The following is a 20,177-nucleotide window of genomic DNA, read 5'->3' on the forward strand; positions in this document are numbered from 1 at the left end:
CCTTCCTTCCTTCCTTCCTTCCTTCCTTCCTTCCGCCACTTCCTTCCTTCCGCCACTTCCTTCCTTCCGCCACTTCCTTCCTTCCTTCCTTCCTTCCTTCCTTCCGCCACTTCCTTCCTTCCGCCACTTCCTTCTGCCACTTCCTTCCGCCACTTCCTTCCTTCCGCCACTTCCTTCCTTCCTTCCTTCCTTCCTTCCTTCCTTCCTTCCTTCCTTCCTTCCTTCCGCCACTTCCTTCCTTCCTTCCTTCCTTCCTTCCTTCCTTCCTTCCTTCCGCCACTTCCTTCCTTCCTTCCTTCCTTCCTTCCTTCCTTCCTTCCTTCCTTCCTTCCTTCCTTCCTTCCTTCCTTCCTTCCGCCACTTCCTTCCTTCCTTCCTTCCTTCCTTCCTTCCTTCCTTCCTTCCTTCCTTCCTTCCGCCACTTCCTTCCTTCCGCCACTTCCTTCCTTCCTTCCTTCCGCCACTTCCTTCCTTCCGCCACTTCCTTCCTTCCTTCCTTCCTTCCTTCCTTCCTTCCTTCCGCCACTTCCTTCCTTCCGCCACTTCCTTCCTTCCGCCACTTCCTTCCTTCCTTCCGCCACTTCCTTCCGCCACTTCCTTCCTTCCGCCACTTCCTTCCTTCCTTCCGCCACTTCCTTCCGCCACTTCCTTCCTTCCTTCCGCCACTTCCTTCCTTCCTTCCGCCACTTCCTTCCGCCACTTCCTTCCTTCCTTCCTTCCTTCCTTCCTTCCTTCCTTCCTTCCTTCCTTCCTTCCGCCACTTACTTCCTTCCTTCCTTCCTTCCTTCCTTCCTTCCTTCCTTCCTTCCTTCCGCCACTTCCGCCACTTCCGCCACTTCCGCCACTTCCGCCACTTCCGCCACTTCCGCCCCTTCCTTCCTTCCTTCCTTCCTTCCTTCCTTCCTTCCTTCCTTCCTTCCTTCCTTCCTTCCTTCCGCCACTTCCTTCCTTCCTTCCTTCCGCCACTTCCTTCCTTCCTTCCTTCCTTCCTTCCTTCCTTCCTTCCTTCCTTCCGCCACTTCCGCCACTTCCGCCACTTCCGCCACTTCCGCCACTTCCTTCCGCCACTTCCTTCCTTCCTTCCTTCCTTCCTTCCTTCCTTCCGCCACTTCCTTCCGCCACTTCCTTCCTTCCTTCCTTCCTTCCTTCCTTCCTTCCTTCCTTCCTTCCTTCCTTCCTTCCTTCCGCCACTTCCTTCCTTCCGCCACTTCCTTCCTTCCTTCCTTCCTTCCGCCACTTCCTTCCTTCCTTCCTTCCTTCCTTCCGCCACTTCCGCCACTTCCGCCACTTCCGCCACTTCCGCCACTTCCGCCACTTCCTTCCGCCACTTCCTTCCGCCACTTCCTTCCTTCCTTCCTTCCTTCCTTCCGCCACTTCCTTCCTTCCTTCCTTCCTTCCACCACTTCCTTCCTCCACTTCCTTCCGCCACTTCCTTCCTCCACTTCCTTCCGCCACTTCCTTCCGCCACTTCCTTCCGCCACTTCCTTCTGCCACTTCCTTCCTTCCGCCACTTCCTTCCGCCACTTCCGCCACTTCCGCCACTTCCGCCACTTCCTTCCTCCACTTCCTTCCTTCCTTCCTTCTGCCACTTCCTTCCTTCCTTCCGCCACTTCCTTCCTTCCGCCACTTCCTTCCTTCCTTCCGCCACTTCCGCCTCTTCCTTCCACCACTTCCTTCCGCCACTTCCGCCACTTCCGCCACTTCCTTCCGCCACTTCCTTCCTTCCGCCACTTCCTTCCTTCCTTCCGCCACTTCCGCCACTTCCTTCCACCACTTCCTTCCTCCCTCCCTCCCTCCCTTTCTTCCTTTTCTCCTTCTACTCCCACAAAATTTCTGTGTTCAAATTTCAGAGTGATGCTCCTTTAATAGCATTCACAAGTACATAGGGACCTTCTGACAAGCCTTAAAGGTCGGCAAAATTCCTTAAAATGTGACTCTAAAATTTTTTTGATGTGTCAAGCAATAGTGTGCATCTGCCTAAGGATGCAAAAGCAGACACACAGAGCAGAGACAGAGCATATAAAATAGCACTCGGTCTATAAAATGAGTGAAGTGGCTCTGTTAACCCTGCCCTCGTGGTCTCTCCTACCTAATGCTGTCCTCTTTCACTTAGCCAAAGGTCCATTTATCCCACAGTGACACCAGAGGCCCAGTTCAGCCCTAATGTGAGTGAATGCAAGTCCCATTGACCTCAGCTGAAAGAACACATTTGTACCCCTGGGCTGAATCTGTTACCACTTGTGTTTGTACATTCTGAAGCCAGTGCTCTGGAGGACTAGACTAAAAATGGGCTTGCCTGCCACACTTGGGCTTCAAAGATGGGTTTCTGACACTGTGTAATAAATGCTACATAATAAATAAAAAGAACAGAGGAAAAGACCCTGCTTGAGTGGCCCATGAGTACACGTCATTAGGCAGAAGAGAAAGGAAAGCAGTGGCAGTAGCCACACGAGGACTCTGCAATTCTAATGGAGCCAAGGCACTGCTGGCTCAGCAGGTAGGAGGCTGCACTCAGGAGTTGTGTGACCTGATTTTTGCCTAATCATTCAGCCCAAACTGGCACTTCCACAAAAGTTTACCAAGAACATTTGTGACGATTGATTTCTAAGCAGATGTTGGAATTGTTCGCAGATGAGCCCAAAATTCATTCCAAAAACAAATTCATCTTTTTTGAGGAACTGTGTGAGCATGTTCAAATGTTCTTGGGCTAAATATAGAAAATGAAAACCAACAGCTTGTTAACTCTCTAAATGGTGGGACTTATTCATGGAGATCACTTGAATAATAGTTTTAAGAGTATTTTGGAAAAACAATAGAGTTACATAAATGATCTTTCAAGGAGAATGACAATAAATTCATAAGGTAAGATTATTTATTTCTGTGACCTTTATTCTTAGCTGTGTAACCTAATTTCAAAAAACAGGCCCAAGTACTATCTAGTGTCTCTCTTTATTAAATTTCTGATGCAGAGCTTTATGGTTATTAATTATTCTTGGTCATTTGATGCATATTTTAATGTAACTTTCTGCAAATCTATAGCTTCTTTAGATGTGAATTTTCTGATTTAAAAACTCTTTCCGTATTTTACCCTCCATTCCAAGACCCTAGGTAGAGTTAATACATTTGAAAAACAGAAATACATACACACATTTCTACTGATTTGGTGACGATTGTAGACTGAGTCCTTTGTCCGCTTTGTCCTTTAAAGTCTCTTGCACATAGATACATGTTAATGGTTGAATTGCGGAAGGTTTCAAGAGAAAAATAACAGAGAGTACCTGAGATATTTGTATGATAAGGATGATAAGGATCTATCAGCTTTTCTTTTGGCCTTTGTGGCATATATCTATCTGCTTACTACAGATTTCTTCACCTTTATATGAAAACAGCTCAGCTCCTCTCCTCTGCATTTCCTCTGTCCTTCAGATCCTCATGTCAGAGCCTGGGAAGCTGCTGCAAAAAGTCAAAGTTTGGCTCCAGGAGTACTGGAATGTTACTGACCTCATAGCTATCCTCCTGTTCTCTGTTGGGATGGTTCTCCGCCTGCAAGACCTGCCTCTACGGAGCGACGGCCGCGTCATCTACTGCGTCAACATCATCTACTGGTACATCCGGCTGCTGGACATCTTCGGTGTCAACAAGTACCTGGGGCCCTACGTCATGATGATCGGGAAAATGGTAACAGCACTGGGCAATCCTCTTCTCTTTGGCAGCGTGTTCTTGGCTCGGTGTCCTTAGTCAGTGGCATTGCTGCAGATCCACCCGTATGATTTTTACGTTAGTGTTTCCATGTAGACTGAATCAAAACCTCCAGAATCGAGGATGGGTATTTCCTCTTCTGTTAGATATGTATCATTTTCCTTTCTCTGACATCACTCTTCAACAGCAGAGCCACCCTAAACCCCTGTGTGCCTCATTTGCAGAAAGTACAAAGGAGATGTAGTGATTTTAAAGGAAGGTGGTTTGTTAAGGTAAAGAAAAAATTGTTCAGGTGTGTAGTACCTTGAGACTCTCAGTGTCTTGTGACAGTCATGGTGTGTTCAAAACTATAATGGTTATGGTGAAGACTGACCCTTCTACAGTTTGATCCACATCCACATGGTCTTCCATCTTTGAAGTTCAGGTGTGTCCTGGTGACATGAGAAATCCATTGGCATAATTGCAACCTCTGTGCCCTGGCCACATCAATCATACACACCATAGCAGGAATATTAACAGCTTGTGTAATAGCAAATGCATGCACAAGAAATCAAGAGACATTTACTTCCACATGCTTGACTTTTGACTTTTCAATTTTCAATTTTCATGTTTCCATTGAACTGTTGCAATTAAACAGCATTTTGCTTGTTTCAGTTAAAGAAAATGGCTGGATTTACAGATGCAAATGCACACATCCCTGATATTTGGATATCTGCGTATGTAGCTGATACATGTGTGCACATTTCACATACAGTATCCAGCTTTTCTTGTGTAAATCATGTCTGTTTCATGCATTTTGATGTTTAAGATTTGGGGTTTTCTAAATAGATTAAAGCCGCTTGAAGCTCACTTTAAATAAAAAAAAGTAAAATTAACATTAACTCCTCTAGATGAAATACTGCTATCTGTTTGGCATGGGACAATAATCAGCAAGTCCAAACAGGCTGTCTGTTGTATTTATCTCACAATGGTCCTTTAAGGAAAGCTTCGTCCATCCTCACTATCATAAGAAAAGGGGACATGTATGAGTGCATGGGCTACAATATCTCCTTGGTATTGCATTAGTCACAACAGGCACAGTGAGCAGGTGTAGAACTGAAATGCAAAATATACTTCCACTTACACACTCTGTCCAACAGGGAACCATTGTCTTATCTCTCAATTTACCAGCTTTCTACTGCAAGCCCACAGTGCTGGGTTTGACAAAGAAAAAAGAGCTTAATGGAAAAAAAGCCAGGGAGAGAGATTGAGAGAAAACATGAAAGTGATAGTTGAGTTGTTATGTCCTGTAAAAGGGATTTTGAAGTGCCCTTCCTCCAAGAAAGCATAAAGGAGGTTAGCATCAGGTTTTGCAGAGCTCCAGAGTGAAAATACTCAGCAGGAACACAGATCAAAGAGAAAAACTGCTTTAGCAGGTTTCTTTTCTGCCACATTTGGACTCCCTTTCTGCCAGTGGATCTGGTGGTCACTGGGGCTTACACAATACAAAATGTATAAAACATCTGAAAAAACCCCTGTACTCTGCTTTATTTTTCACAGATACATGCACTTAAAGTTTCTGTGGTGCTAACACAGGCAGAGTGAGCAACAGTTCAATAATAGAGGGCCCATGTGCAACGAACTTCTAGTAGTCAGTGTTACAGGTGGCTGATAGGAGTCCAGCTCCCCCAGCAGTACAAAGAGTGGTTCATTTTTTTGCTATGTCAGGCAGAAAGGAAGTGATTAAAATTAATAGCATTTTCATTCCTTTGTCACTCACACGTGTGTCACTCACAACAAATCAAACCTCACTCCACTTTCTGTGGAAAACAAATGCAGGAAAATCTCTAACCTCTGTGTGCTCAGTATCTACATTAGAGGGTGTTGAATTTAGCAGCCAAATTGTTCTGAAGTTCTGGGCAGCTGTTAAAGGAGGCAAATTCTTCTATTCTGTACCTTTCAGTTGCTTGGTTTTCATCATTTGTTCAACTTTCCTTGCACTTTCAGCCACTCTGGCACATCCCCTTTGCCCACACGTGCAATGCACAACCACCTGGAGTTACTCAGATCAGCCTCTCACATCTATTTTCTCACCAGCTTACTCTCTTGTGCAACACACACACTCCCTGGGAGCTGCACCTGCTGATTCTAGGCTGCTCCATGGGCTCTCTTGTGTATTTTTGTTTAAATCATGTGTCTCTCTCTACCTCCCTGCATTCTTCCAAATGGTGTTGAAAGCTCAGTTCAGCACTGTGAAGGACATAAAGTTGATTATACATATTTCTACAAAGTAAGCACATCACAACTACTGAGGTCCTCAACAGACCATATTTAATGCCTGAGACCTTTTCTTGAGCTTCTATTGTAAATTTTAGACACAGGAGGAAAATTACGGCTTTTTCTATCTTTCCAGTGTTGAGGAGCTTTCTCTTTGCCTGCCTCTACACTGCAGTCAATGAAATACCCATAATAAGTTTTACCTCTGGCCACTCTGAGCAAACATGCAAGGGAAATTAAGCAAGAAGCAGGAATGGGCTTGAGTTTTTTAAAAACAATAGGTTAAAGCAAAGATGAAGGTACAAGGAGGAAACTGAATGGCCAAGCTTATTATTATCTACTGATTTCAGTAACAGAATATGCTTCTGCTTTTCTGATTTCTGCACAGTGATATAACTAATTTCCTCTAGGAAATTTCAGGAATTAAATTGAATTAAATAACTGTGGAATGTCAAGAGAGTCAGAGGTATATCAGTTCCTTTAATGTGTGGAAATATCTGCATTTTTTAGCATTTCTGCAAATACAAAAGTTGAAATAATTCTTTATTAAATTGTTCCCCAAAAAATTGTGTTTTAACACTTTTTTAAACAGATAACTGATGAGTTCTTTAGATTGCCTTGCTAAAACACCAATTGTAATTTGACATCACAGGCCAAAGGACCTGATACAATGCTCATTAAAGTCAGTGGAAATTTGTCCATATATTTTATTGTATTTCAGACAAGTTACTGAGAGTTTAGAAGATACCCAGCTGAGGGAGGAGAAAAGTAATGTGGATCTTGAATGGGGAACAGCACTAAAAATTTTATTTCTTGCAAAATGAGGTCATGAGGTCACACCCATGTGACTCCTGATCAAAAATATTTGAAGCATTTAATACATTGTCTTAAATTGCCTCAAAATACTGATTTTGTTTATTTGTTTGCATGAAATTTTTAAATAGTTATTACATTACAACATATCAAGTTATATATTGCCATCTGAAACAAAGTTTGATCAGACAAGAAAGGAGGAATTGGTTTTCACCTCTAGGTTTGTTCCCTAAAAGCAGTGAGAACTAAATGTCATTATTCAACTTTCCCATTTCAGGATGCTTTCTGAAGTACAATGATCTGGAATTTCTCTTCTTAAAGGAGTATTTTTTTAGAGATTAATGCCCTGAGTTAAAGAGGAATGTTGATGGTTGACTTCACTGGTTTTTAATTATTTAAAGCATTTCTTTTCCTCTCTTATGTCCCCAAGGTTATTTTCTTTCTTTCCTGCTATTTTATGAACCTCAAGACTTTTGTTTTCCCCTGCTTTTTTGCACTTGTCCTTGGGTCCTTCTTTCCATCTTCCTGATTCTCTCTCATCTGACCCCTGCTCTGCTGGTGCCTTTCTCCTAGATCCTCTCTCTCTAAACACAAGCATAGCTTTTTCTCTGTAAGCCTCTTTTCTCTGGTACATACTTCCCCAGTGTTGCTTTGACCTCAGGTTGCTTTAAAATGGAGGAACGCCTGCAGCAGTTCCAGCTCCACCTGCTGCAGGCAGGTCCCTCTTCCACCAGCCCCGTGCCACGAGCAGCCTGCCCTGGGGCTGCAGCGGTGCCCTACGGAGCCACCAGGCACCAGCTGAGGTACGGGCTGGGCTCACGCCTCTCTTGCAGGGAGGGCTGGATTCAGCTGAGCCGGAAAATGCAGAGACTGGAGGGAATAAAACTCATAAGGTTTAGAGGATTCTCAACTTGAGTTTTGGCAGAGGTAAAAGTTATGTCCAGAACTGTGAAAAACAGCTCAGTTGTAACAATTATGAAGACCTGGCAAGTCTCTAAGTTTTAAAGGGATCTTACCAGGGACTTAACACAACTCCCATTTTTTTCACATTCACTTTGGGTAATCTCTGTTGTACCTGCCTGACACCCATTGTTCTGCTCCCTTGAGGGCTTTTTCTAGAACAGTGCTTCTTCTAATCTTCAGATCTATTTAGCATCTTGTAGGATTGCTGTCCCACAGTTTTCAGGAACATTTTGAATGGGTGGGCACTGTTTGCAAACACTAGTTAATCTTGGGCATATGCGAATGAGGCCCTCAGCAGTGGAGAAGAGCAGAGTTCACTGTCTGTTATCTGATTGGGTTTTTTTAATGTGGCATTTGTCAGACTCCCCCACCAAGCGGATTTTTATCCCAGCCAGTATCACAGCTTTCCTTTCTCACTGGTTACCACCATGGTGTCCCTTATGTTGCAGAAACAGGCTGTTCTGCCACCCGTTCCTCCGTATGTTAGCTGCAGCTCCCTTTGCTCCGAGATAATGACTACCAGTGAATAAAACTATCCATGTCAGTCCTTTTGCTTAGGTACAGTTGCCACGTGGTGCCTATAAACATCATCTCATGACCCTTACCCAGACCCGGCTGCTGATTCCACTGAACCCATATATTCTTGTTGAGGCAACTGGTGTGACCAGATGGTACTCTGTATTTTCAAGCCTATTCATAACATTTGAATTGTTCTTGGAAGTCACACTGGGTAAAATCAAGGACACGATAATACCACTTCACTTCTTTGAAAAATAATATTTTTTATGTGTAAATGAGAACGGCTTTTCAAAATTTGTTTCTGAAAATTCTAAGATTCACAGACCTTTTTCCTTTTTTGCAGTTCATGATAATAGGAATATGGACAAAAATTTCCTCTAATTGTTGTCCTTTCTCTCTTTTTTTCTCTCCTTTTTCCTGTCATTACATTCAGATGATAGACATGATGTACTTTGTCATCATCATGTTGGTGGTTCTGATGAGCTTTGGTGTGGCAAGACAGGCCATTCTCTTCCCCAATGAGGAGCCTTCGTGGAAGCTGGCGAAAAACATTTTTTACATGCCTTACTGGATGATCTATGGGGAAGTGTTTGCAGACCAGATAGACCGTAAGCAAGTTTATGATTCTCATACTCCAAAGTCAGGTATCCAACTTTGATCAGATGATGTCCTATTAGATCATGTGTGTTTGCTCAATAAATGGCTCTGGATAGAGGAACTTCTCCAACACAGAGAATGATCACAAAAGAATTTTTTTCAGCTAGTATTGGGGTGTCAGTTACAGAACATGCTTCTGGCATCACTTGGCAATCATTTCACTGGAAATCTGTAATGCTAAATTATCGTGCATGTAGAGAAGGTTATAAATGTGTCCTTTTTACCAGCTTGGTGGCAAGAATCCCCTTCCTAGTATCCAACATGAATTTGGTGGTGTACTTGGGACACAAAAGGTCACTTATTTTTTCTCATCCCTTGGTTTATTTTTAGACCTAAATACTTTTTGTCTAACTTCATATTGATGATCATGTCTAATAATTAGGGGTCAGACCTTTCAGCTCCTGTATTTGATAGGGATCTAACCTGATGTGTTTTCTTTTCTCTGTTACCTTTTCAGTACTGCATTTAAGTTAAACCCTTTGATGCAATTCTTTGGGTCTAATAATTAGATCCATTTTTAGAATTAGAATATTGCTGCTTTTTTTTTTTTTTTTTTTTTTTTTTTTTTTTTTTTTTTGTTTAGAAAGCAAAACTGTGCTCACTCCAATGCAAACAGGAAAAGAGACAGTATTAAATATATTTACTCCTCAGGATTCATCAGATAGGTGATCAGGAAAATGCTGGTTTGCTGTTTAGATTAAATCTTGGGGTCCCACTCATTGCATTACCACCAAATGAGAGATCTGGTCATGAGAAATGATGCAGTAGATGACCAAACTAAGAATCACAAACAATGTCATCTTTTGCAGCTACTGTCATGTAACTGATGTTCATCATTCCTACTTAACTACATGCAAGTCTTGACAGGATTTGGAAGTCAGTACCTTTTCCAGTGGCAGATGGCTTCCATTAAAGCTCTGTTTAGGATATTTCATTTTATTCTATGTACCATTTTAGGAAATGACATTATTTTCAAAATTTATTTGATGTTTGTTCAGTAGTGAGAAAATCTGAGTGAAAAAAAATTTTCCTGATCTGATTAAAAGTAGTAAATGTATCTATATCACAAATAATGCCCCCAGTTGAATATAGTTTCAGTATCCCATGGCAGATGTTGCAGCAGTTTCATGTTGACATCTTCTTCCTGGCTAGCACAGTATCATTATTCTGGATACAGATGAAACCTCCTTTTTATCTTTGCTTCCCTACTTGGTTTTCAGAGGCAGCATGGCATGCAAGGAAGTAAGCAAATAGCTATAATCACAAAATTTCTCACTATGTTTTCACTTTTTACCCAGTTCCCTCCTTTTTATCCTTTACCCTATACTTTTATTTTTAAAAATTCATTAATTCCAAAGGCGTAATAGTTGGGGATATAAAACTTTGTCTTGCTCTGAAGGCATATTTTAGAGCAATAAAGATTTGTACCATTAAAACAATACTTCCTTCTACAAGCAGAATAATGTCTGTCCCTCTATAAGTGGCCATTTATTGATATTGTACTGAGTAACTACCATAGTACAACAAACATGGCAATTGGCTGAATAAAGTGTTCTTGTTTTTTTTTAATGAAGGGCTGATTACAGTTTAGAACCCATAAATTTTAGAAACTGAAGGGTGTTTAAGTATGAAAGCAGGGTGGCAGACTGCGCACCCTTACATGAGGATTTGTGTTATTTAGATGCACAACATTTAAATAATGCAAAAAGATGCAGAGTAATTATTTCTGAAGCTTAGGGAAAGTAAAATTCCTGGTGGCCTAAACTCCGGCTTTACATATAGACATATTGTTTTTCTACCTGTGTCACAGAAATTTGGAGTTGCAGCAAAAGTGATGTCAAAATGAAAAGCAAAACCTACTTCCTCCTTCCTGAGAGGCAGATGATGCAGGGAATTAGAATCTGCCACTCTCCTAGCACAAATTGTGTACAGTATGTCATGTCTGTCTGATGCTCAATTGTCTCAAAAATGTTATCTGTGGCAGCACAAGCAATAGTTGGTGATGTTGTTACACAATCAAAATGATCCAATGGACACCCAGAAGGTTTTACTAGTATACTCACATTTTTTCACTGTTTAAACATTTGCTGTTATTTATGTTTTCCATGTTATTCTAAGCTAAATCAGCCACTGTGCTCATGTTTAAGTGCTACAGTGTTTGTACTTTCTCAAATAAGATAAGCATGTTCTAAAATTGTTATGCTACATCTAAATTGTGATTTATCTTCATGATTTAGAGCACATTCTTTTTTTAATCAGCATTATTTTAACAGCAAAAAAAGGGGGTTGCTTTGTGATTTTGTTTATATTTTGGTGTTTAATATTGCTACATTATTTGCAAACTTAGGTTTCAGTAAAAGTGCTGATCATGGAAAAGCATGTTTATTTGAGCTAGTCTCCTGGAAATCAATCCTGGTATCTGAGAAATGTACAGAAAAGTAGGCTACTCTAACATCTCTAATGTACTTTTTTTAAAGAAAAATCAGTTTTATCTATTTAATTAGTTATTTTTATTTTATTTGTGAAGCATGCCATCAAGGCTGACCAGATACAATGCCTGAGTCCATCTCATCAGCTGGCAGCCTTTTCATCCAGTGGGTCTACTGTGATTTTTGTTTCAGCACACTGCTAAATGTCTTGTTGTAAAACAGTGCATATTTACTTTTTTTACCCATCATTTCTGTATTCATATCATTTTTAAGGAAAAATATGTAAGCTGGAGTATGTGTTAATGTCCTGTTGGTATGTGATCTCATCTTCAACTCAAAAGTGAGGACACACTATATCCTCACTTCTGGGATTATGAACACATTATTCAGTGGTGGTTTTTATTATCAGTGATGTCCATAACTGCTACAAACCTACAAATTTCTGACTAAGAATCAGTTGTAAAGTGGGGTGGAAGAGAGTAAATCTTTTAGATCTGTGTTCAAATTTTCAGGTTAAGTCAATAAAACCAGAAAAACCACTCTCTAAGTAGTTCCTCTCAGACTGGCAGTTCATCATAATATGACCACTAAAAAATCTAAAAGGCTTGTCATATTAAACAGGTGCTCCATATGAAAAGATGTAGAACTAGAATGGTAGGCTTCAGTGATTCTTGGATGAAGAGAGTGTGAGAAGTGAGAACTGCTGAATGTGCCTAAAACATGCTGAGGGAGGAGCCACAGACAGCAGCACATGGCAGAGTGACTGCTGCCAGCAGTGGGGACATCCTGGACTCCTGGTGCCCTTTCAGTCCCATCCAGTCCACAGCCCAGCTCCACGTGGCCTGGGGAATGGGGAGCTAGAAAAGACAGACTTCACTGTCACAGTGCAATCATAACGGTCTTCCTCTAGGTGTTTGAGCAGGAAATGAGTAGAATTTGATCTATAAACAAAGGACGTGCAATTACAGTTAATTAGACTATATTTTCCCCATAACTGTATGCAGATGTTCAGAACATTCCATGTAGCTGATCTGGCACTGACAGAAGGTTTCACATACCATGTTTTCTACTCAGGAAGTTTTAGCAATTTCATGAAACAGTCTTTGAAAGTATGTAAAGATCAAGGAATAGTCAAGCTACTATAGTATACTATAATAGTCAAGCTACTTCATGGAAAAGTCCAGCCAGTCCAAGTGAAACATCAATCATGACTGAAACCAACTTGAGCTATTGAGTTTTGATTTGGGTCTAGAAAACTCCAATTACCAACTATTGGGATTCAGATAAAGGCTTAGACCATAGAATTGAAAGCAGGCAGTAAGCTAATCAAATTTATAAATTATTTAAAGGTTGGGAAATTAAAAATTAATATATTTCAGGAAAGGAATAATAATAAGAGCTTGATAAATTGAAAAAAATAGACTGATCTCAATTATGTAGTTGAGTAAAAATATATTATTATCCACTGATAGCTGGGGGAGGAAGGAGAATCTGAATCAGGGAGCTGGTGATGGCACATGCAACTGTCTCACTTGGAGGCTGTTTTTCCTAATCCATCTGTGCCTTGTGCTGCCCAATGGGATCCGTGGGGCAGCAGCCAGCCATGTAACTGCTTCAGTGGATGCCTGTCCAGAAGTGGATTTCCCACAAATACTGTAAAATCTCTCCCTCAGTTCACCTCACGTTGGCACTTGTGCTGGCAGTTTTAGTCAGGAATATTCATAGGACAGTTCTCACCTGTGAAGAACTTTTTTTCACCTTACAGAACTATCTGCCCCTCCAGAATACTATGGTTACAGAAGGATATAAGAAATACTGAAATGGAAATGTGAGTTTGTTGGTAAAAAACATGTAGGTAGAGGACATAAATGCCAGGTTGGGAAATGGCAGTTATCTGTAGAAAATGAACATCAGAGCTCACATTTTCCTGTATTCAAAAGGCCAAGAAACTGAACCTGCTGTTAGTCAACATGGCTTCTGGGAAGGTTTTCAGGTTTTCCTGGTGTCTCACAGGTTGGATTTCCATCTGGATTTTTTTACCAGCTGACAGTACTTCACGTGCCATCTGGAATCTGAAGATCAGTCTGAATTTATTTCTTATGTCTATTTCTGTTTTGGAAAAACCTACCTAGTTTAAGAGGAAAAGATGGGACCTCTTTCTGTTTCAATTGTATGACAGGAATATCAAGTAACCAGAATGCAATAGTTTTAGAAGATGAGAGACTCCCATACACAGATTTTAACTATTTAGTGATCTTCAGAGTAAACTATAATTAATACGAAAAACTTAAAAATTCTTTAAATTTCTTAGTCTTTTAGATCTGTTTAAGTTTTACAATTCTTGAAAATTTCTTTGTACAAATGAAAATTACATACTAAACTCGTTATGACCTTACAGGCTGCATGCTTTTCAATAGGAGCTTCCTACTTGGCCTGTCATTTTCATGGACATTTCTGGAATTAGAACAAACAGAACAGAAAGCTCTGTACAAAACAGAATAAATCATACCTGTGGCAATAATTTTAAGGTTGTTAGACAAAGGTGGTGGATAAGATTTTTGCACAGACTACAAACAATTTTGAAAGTCACTCTGGGCTGGATTGCAGCAGTATTCCCATATCTAGCACTCCTGATGTTCTAATTCAAGTTCTGTTTGGTTGGCTATTTTTAATGGGGTAAGAAGTAGAGTAGAGGAGGAATAAAGCACTAGAGTGAACAAGAAAAATACAGGGATTTGCTATAAATTATTATTAAAATGCCAGCAGATTGAAGAGACCCTTCAAAGTCACATTTAATGTGGCCTGGGTCAAGAAGCAACATGGTCAGGATGCTACAGTTAAAGAAATGTTCTTGAAGTAAGGAGACACACATCAAATCCCTGGATATTTCTATTGATGAACAGAGTAATTCTGTGAAATTCAGAGTTTGCAGATTTTAGTATTTTCTCCATCATTGAAGAAGAGAACAACTTTAGGAAGGCCACTTAATATTTTTGGTGGGAGGGCAATGCGTTTCAATATTTACCAGCCTGGTAAGCTGGTAAGGCTGCTTAGACATTTGGTTCAGAAATAATAAAATACTTTCACATATTTTGGGTTCATTGTGGGTCAAAATTGGAAGGTGTGTACATACCCATAAATAGTATTATGAAAGTGCATTAAAAATAACCAGACTTGAATTTTTAAAAAAAATTTGTTTTGTTATTTGGTTGCACTTATTTGTTTCCACTTTATTTATAATTGTGAACAGGAAAGCATCCCTCAGTTTATTGTGATTTCAAACCAATCAATTTCTATTGTAAAAGTGGTATACATTTTTATAGGAGAAGTTTTCATGAAAGGCAAAAAGCTATTTAGTGGCAGAGCTGTTCAATTGTGCCATTTGGTCTTTTCATTATTTCCCACGCCTGCTCTGGAAGGGTGCAGCTGGGGTAAGAGTCATGATGCAGAAACTCACCAGCATCCTTTGCCAATCCCTCCACCCAACACACATTAAATGTGGACAGTGTCCTTGTCATGACAGTAATTACAGCAGGGAAATTCTTCCTGAGCTCTGCCTCCACGATGGGCCTGAAACACACAGCAGCTTGAATTACTTTTGGGCTTTTTTGCAACTATTCCCTGGACAGGAAAGAGGAAGTGTTAGGAATGCAGCAAGGAAGTCCCAGCAGGAAACTGTAAATGGGAGTCAGAAAGGAAAAATAAGCATGGAAAGAGATTGTGAAAAAGGAAGCAAGGGATGCAAAAAGTATGTACATCTACAGGTGTCAAGAGGCAATTTTTTAAAGCTTTGTGAAGTTAATTCATATAATTTAAATTAAAACTCCAACCATTTACTGTTTTCTAAAGCCTAGGTTCAGGACATAGTGTCTGAACTTTATTCAGTGGCCTATAGGTATCAGAGCTGTTGGCTTTTTCAGCTAACTGAGATTGGCATATCATTATGCTACCAGAATTTGCTTCTTCAGTAAAGCATTTTGCTAGAATTAAGTGTTCTGTGGTTTGTGTTAGAGCAAGGCTATAATGTAAAACAGATGAGTCAAATTTGCATACATGTTAACATTGGGCTTTGAAATATATTACAATATATTAATGCACATATTACAAAAATTACTTCATCTCTCCAAAAATAATTCATATTTTGAATGATATTATACATGAAGGGCAGAGCAGATTCCTCAGGGGCAAGGCAGAGTACATACCTTCAATTAACCATAGAGAAAAAAATTCTTGAAAATGCATGTCATAGTTTAAATATGAAAGAAGATGTTCAATGACATGCCATGGAACACAGACTTCTGCATTTTTGAGCACACATCATATGTTTTCTTCTGCAGCTGAAGATGTGAAAATTAAGTGGTGGCTTAGCTCTCCATTAGTAAGGCAAGAAATTAGTATTCCCATGCTCCCACAACAAAATATGCAAAAGAGAAAAGAGAAAAACTACTGCAAAGCTTCAGGACAAGCTGAACCACAATGGGTATGATAGAATAGACTGTGGGAACATGTCTGCAAAAGAAATCTAATTTGGCCATCACTGAGTGGCACATACCAACAGAGATTACCCACTTGTAAGCAAGTGGAGCTGGAGAAATATTTCTTGTCTTCTTAACTGTTTTTTTTCCTAGATTAAATTCTATGTTTTTTAGGGGGAAAAAAGGATAATAGAATTGGAACCAGAGTTGGACCTGAGTTTTTGATCTCATTTATCTAAGGTTTGAAAAATGCTTTTCAAAATTTTTCTCATTATTTGGAAAGATATTATTTGTTCTGTTTTCAGCACAAAAGAGGACAACAGGTTTCAGATACTGTGATTGTTCTATCACTGGTGAAATCACAATGGGTTTTGGTACTTTGTTGTATTGGACTTTGTACCTCTGACTCAATATATGAGCAAGTTAATGTTTCCACACAAACAGAGACATAAGTTTCACACTGAATGCTGATAGCAAGAGGAATTGAATGGTGCAGTTTCTGCTGGGTGAAGGCCAAGACCAGAGAGTTCCACACTCCCAGCGCTACACTGATGGTATTTTGAATGTCTAAATGAAACCAGTGCTTGGAGGAGTGTGAAAATAGCCCTGCCTTAAAATGATTTGCAAAGTGATGTTTACTTGGAAATGAAGAATTGCATAGTCTCAGCCTGCTCCAGTAATAAAATGTGGTTTTGCAAACAGGAAGGACTGGTAACACCATGTGCCCAAATACAATGGAGCTGCTGATAAAAAGCAGGGTTGCCTGTATTCCACTCTGGGATTTCTTTTTCAGTGAGTTGAATATTTTTGGAGAGGTCATGTAGTCTTGTGTCACATTTGGCTACAATGGTTCTGTGTGTAATAGTGCCCAAAACAAAGTACCAAAATCACACATAATGTAATATGATGGCCAGTACAGACATCCACAAGTGAATGTCAAGCTCAATGAACCAAGTTCAGAAGAACATTTTCGAGAAGATGCAATGGTTGGTACTGGAAATGTGAATTTCCTGCTGTACAATGAAATTCTACATATGGCATCATCAAACCTCATTTTCCATGAAGTTGGTACAAAACCTCCAATGAAATCACTAGGAACTGAGCCAGTGCTGAGAACTTTGGAAATTCCTCACTTAAACTTCTTTTTGATGGGGATGAGAGAAAGCTAGCTGTAGTGCTGTGCAAAATTTACTAAGATGGGTTGTATTTGTAAGCTACTGCTTCCATAATTTTCTCAAAGAGCTGATTATGGAGATCCGTAGAACCACCAGGACTGAAGCTGAGGAGACATAAACTGAACCCGTGCTTAGAGATGAAGATTATCCTTCACTGCACATGAAGGCATATTAAAACACAAGCAGGGAAAACTATTTCACCATGTTTTCTCTCCCCTTGCTTCAGTTCTACAACATTAATATCAAGAACATTTTGATTCCAATGTATTTGTGGAATAAACAGGTGGCATCTCTGCTGCATATATGTCCCTGTACCTGGTTCAGTAAAGACTTGATAATCTCCCCCACTGTTTCTAGGCATGCAGTCAAGAGTCCTTAATAGCAGAAAGTCATTATGACTATGTCCTAGTGGGGCTTGACACAGTGCAGTGCACAGCAATAAATGTCTACTCTTTCATTTACTTTCATGGACTTCCTTTTCCTTATTTATCACATCCTTCTCAATCAATAAAAAAAGACAAGGTTTTCACTGTTAAATAAATAATATGCAAGCTTTTTTGTAGGATTAAACAATTCAATAATTTCATTTTCACAGCCACTAATTGCCACCAGACTACCATATTATTTAGTATTACATATGCAAATAGGCAGCTTACTCGCACTAGGCATGTGTCCTGAGAGAAATATCTTGATACCCATGGCACATAACACACAATAACAAAAACTACAGCCTGTAAAATCTGTGATACCAAGCATAAACTTCTGAGGAGAGAATGTCAATGCCATTGTAATTTGGATGATATTGCCTTGGCAGGCAGGCCATTATAAATATTTAAATATTTCCGCACAAACTACTGAAAAAATATGTTTAATTCCCATTTTGCATTTTTTTGTTTCTAAATTTTGTTCCCAGCACCTTGTGGTCAAAATGAAACCAGAGAAGATGGCAAAATTATCCAGCTACCTCCCTGCAAGACAGGAGCATGGATCGTTCCTGCCATCATGGCCTGCTACCTCTTGGTAGCAAACATCCTTTTGGTGAATCTCCTCATTGCAGTTTTCAAGTGAGTGGCACTTTGCAAAATATAGACTTGGGGAGGATGCATATTGTTCACAGCCTGCGAAGACTGCTGAGCTTTGGCTTTGGCTGAGATACATTTTCCTAGGATGTAAGGGGGAGAGGGAAAGAGGCTTGTCTCCAGGAAACAAGGGAAATGCCGAGTTTTTCACATTGTGCTCATTTACAAGGACAGACACCTGATGGGAACCAGGGCAAAGAAGCCAAATAAGGCTCAGTTATGGCATCATTCATTCCCAATAGGGAAAACAAAGGTAAAAATACTTCCCCATCTCAATGGGATGTTGTAAGACTCAGGGATTGTACAGTGCAGACATTTACAATCATAAGGTACTTCAAAAAGGCTGATTATCACCATGCTTTGCCCAGGCAAAAACTTCCTCTTTTGTTCTGCTTCCTGTTCTTGTGACAAGGAAACATTTGCCAGTGTTATTGAAATGTATCTAGTTATGATGCTGTCATGTCATCTTTGGCAAAGCACCCAAACCCATTTTCAGGCTGATGTTATTTTCTTCTTCTTGCCTTCTAGCAACACGTTTTTTGAAGTCAAATCTATATCAAACCAAGTTTGGAAGTTTCAAAGGTACCAGCTCATCATGACATTCCACGAAAGACCTGTTCTCCCACCACCTCTGATCATTTTCAGCCACATGACAATGATATTTCAACACCTCTGCTGCAGATGGAGGAAGCATGAAAGTGACCCAGATGAGAGAGACTATGGATTGAGTAAGACTCAGATGATGCAGAAAGGGGGCTTTACAATTCCTTTCATAACGTCTAGTGTTTGACATGCATGAAGTCAAAGCCCTGAACCTTGATAACCTTCCCAGCAAAGTAACAACTCTCACCTGCAAAAACCTTGCCTAAATTAGTTAGTTTTACCTGATTTGCCCAACCCTTCATTCTCTTTGCAATGTTAAGGAGGCTGTGTTTTTCTGGAACTATTTGGGGTTGTTGCCTGTTTGTTCCTTCAAAGCGGAGAGGTTTGTTTTGCTGTTACTAGTGGTCTGTTATTGCTGGAATTCTTCTCACTCCATGACAGTTCCAGCTTTATTTTTGAAAATACAGAGCAAACAGCGCATACTTCTCCTGAGCACACTTTTTGCCTAGATAAGCTTAGAGATGGTAAAAGGCAATTTTGTTTACATAATCTCTCCTTGACTCTGACTCAGACTGGAGGAGTAGTTCCTCAACAGGCTTTAAATGAAGTCCCATAACCATGATGAGAAACCTGTCAGATTATTTTGATAATGCTTTCCTCTTCTCTATCTAATTCTTTGAGTTAGAATATCTCCACCTTGCCCAATGTGCATGCCAGAGGCAGGGAGCTAAGGGATGGGTATCTCTGCCCAGCATTAACCAATGCCACAGCCCACTTCTCTGTGAGGAGGGAGCAGGAGTCACTTGTGGCCCTGGAGATGCAGCCAGACGGCTCTCCTCCCACTCCCATCACACTGCTGCCTGCAGGTGTCACTTCTGGCCACATCAGACAGACCCCTGCATGCTCAGACTCCTTCCTAGCAGTCTGCTAATCTCATTATTTGTCTGTTAGGTTAAAGGTGGACTTTGGCTTTCACCATCTGTCCAGTCATGACCAGCAGCTGTGCTTAGATCTCATGAAATCAGAACATATTCATGTTTGGTCAGCATTTGCCTGCTTAGGTGCTTCTGTCTACAGAATCATATATAACTAAAGCACTAATTCCATAATTAACAGCATCTATCTGTTTTGATATCAAAATGCCACATACTTGCTTATGAAATTTAAGTCCATGAGTTTCACAAATAAGAATGTAGTTAGTTCACATGTTAATATTTGCCAAATTCTTATTTCTCAAAATTTTTCCACAGAACTTTTCATAACTGAGGATGAATTGAAAAAGGTCCATGATTTTGAAGAGCAGTGCATAGAAGAGTATTTTAGAGAAAAGGATGACAGATTCAACTCCTCCAATGATGAAAGAATCCGTGTCACTTCAGAAAGGTGCACTTTTTTGTTCTCATAAGTTAATCTGGAAATGTGTTTCTGTCACCACCCTCACTCTTTCTTTTTTTCTTGTAAAAGGAAATGAAGTAATTTTGGTAAGTTGTAATTAAAAAGTAAAGTGAT

At 40.2% G+C, this 20,177-nt stretch overlaps 1 protein-coding gene across 3 annotated transcripts in view; it reads left to right on the forward strand.

Moving 5' to 3' along the window:
• Window positions 1-20,177, forward strand: part of TRPM3 (transient receptor potential cation channel subfamily M member 3) — a 383,001-nt gene that overhangs the window by 351,127 nt on the left and 11,697 nt on the right. For all 3 annotated transcript variants that reach the window (XM_054283455.1, XM_054283456.1, XM_054283457.1), the window contains 5 exons: window positions 3,427-3,678; window positions 8,684-8,858; window positions 17,900-18,050; window positions 18,594-18,793; window positions 19,919-20,051. In XM_054283455.1, coding sequence (XP_054139430.1) covers window positions 3,427-3,678; window positions 8,684-8,858; window positions 17,900-18,050; window positions 18,594-18,793; window positions 19,919-20,051 — 911 coding nt within the window. The remainder of the gene's footprint in view (window positions 1-3,426; window positions 3,679-8,683; window positions 8,859-17,899; window positions 18,051-18,593; window positions 18,794-19,918; window positions 20,052-20,177) is intronic.

This window comes from Melozone crissalis, unplaced genomic scaffold (assembly GCF_028551555.1).
Source record: "Melozone crissalis strain CALT ecotype California unplaced genomic scaffold, PUWL_Pcris_2 ptg000036l_1, whole genome shotgun sequence".
Taxonomy (NCBI): Eukaryota; Metazoa; Chordata; class Aves; order Passeriformes; family Passerellidae; genus Melozone; species Melozone crissalis.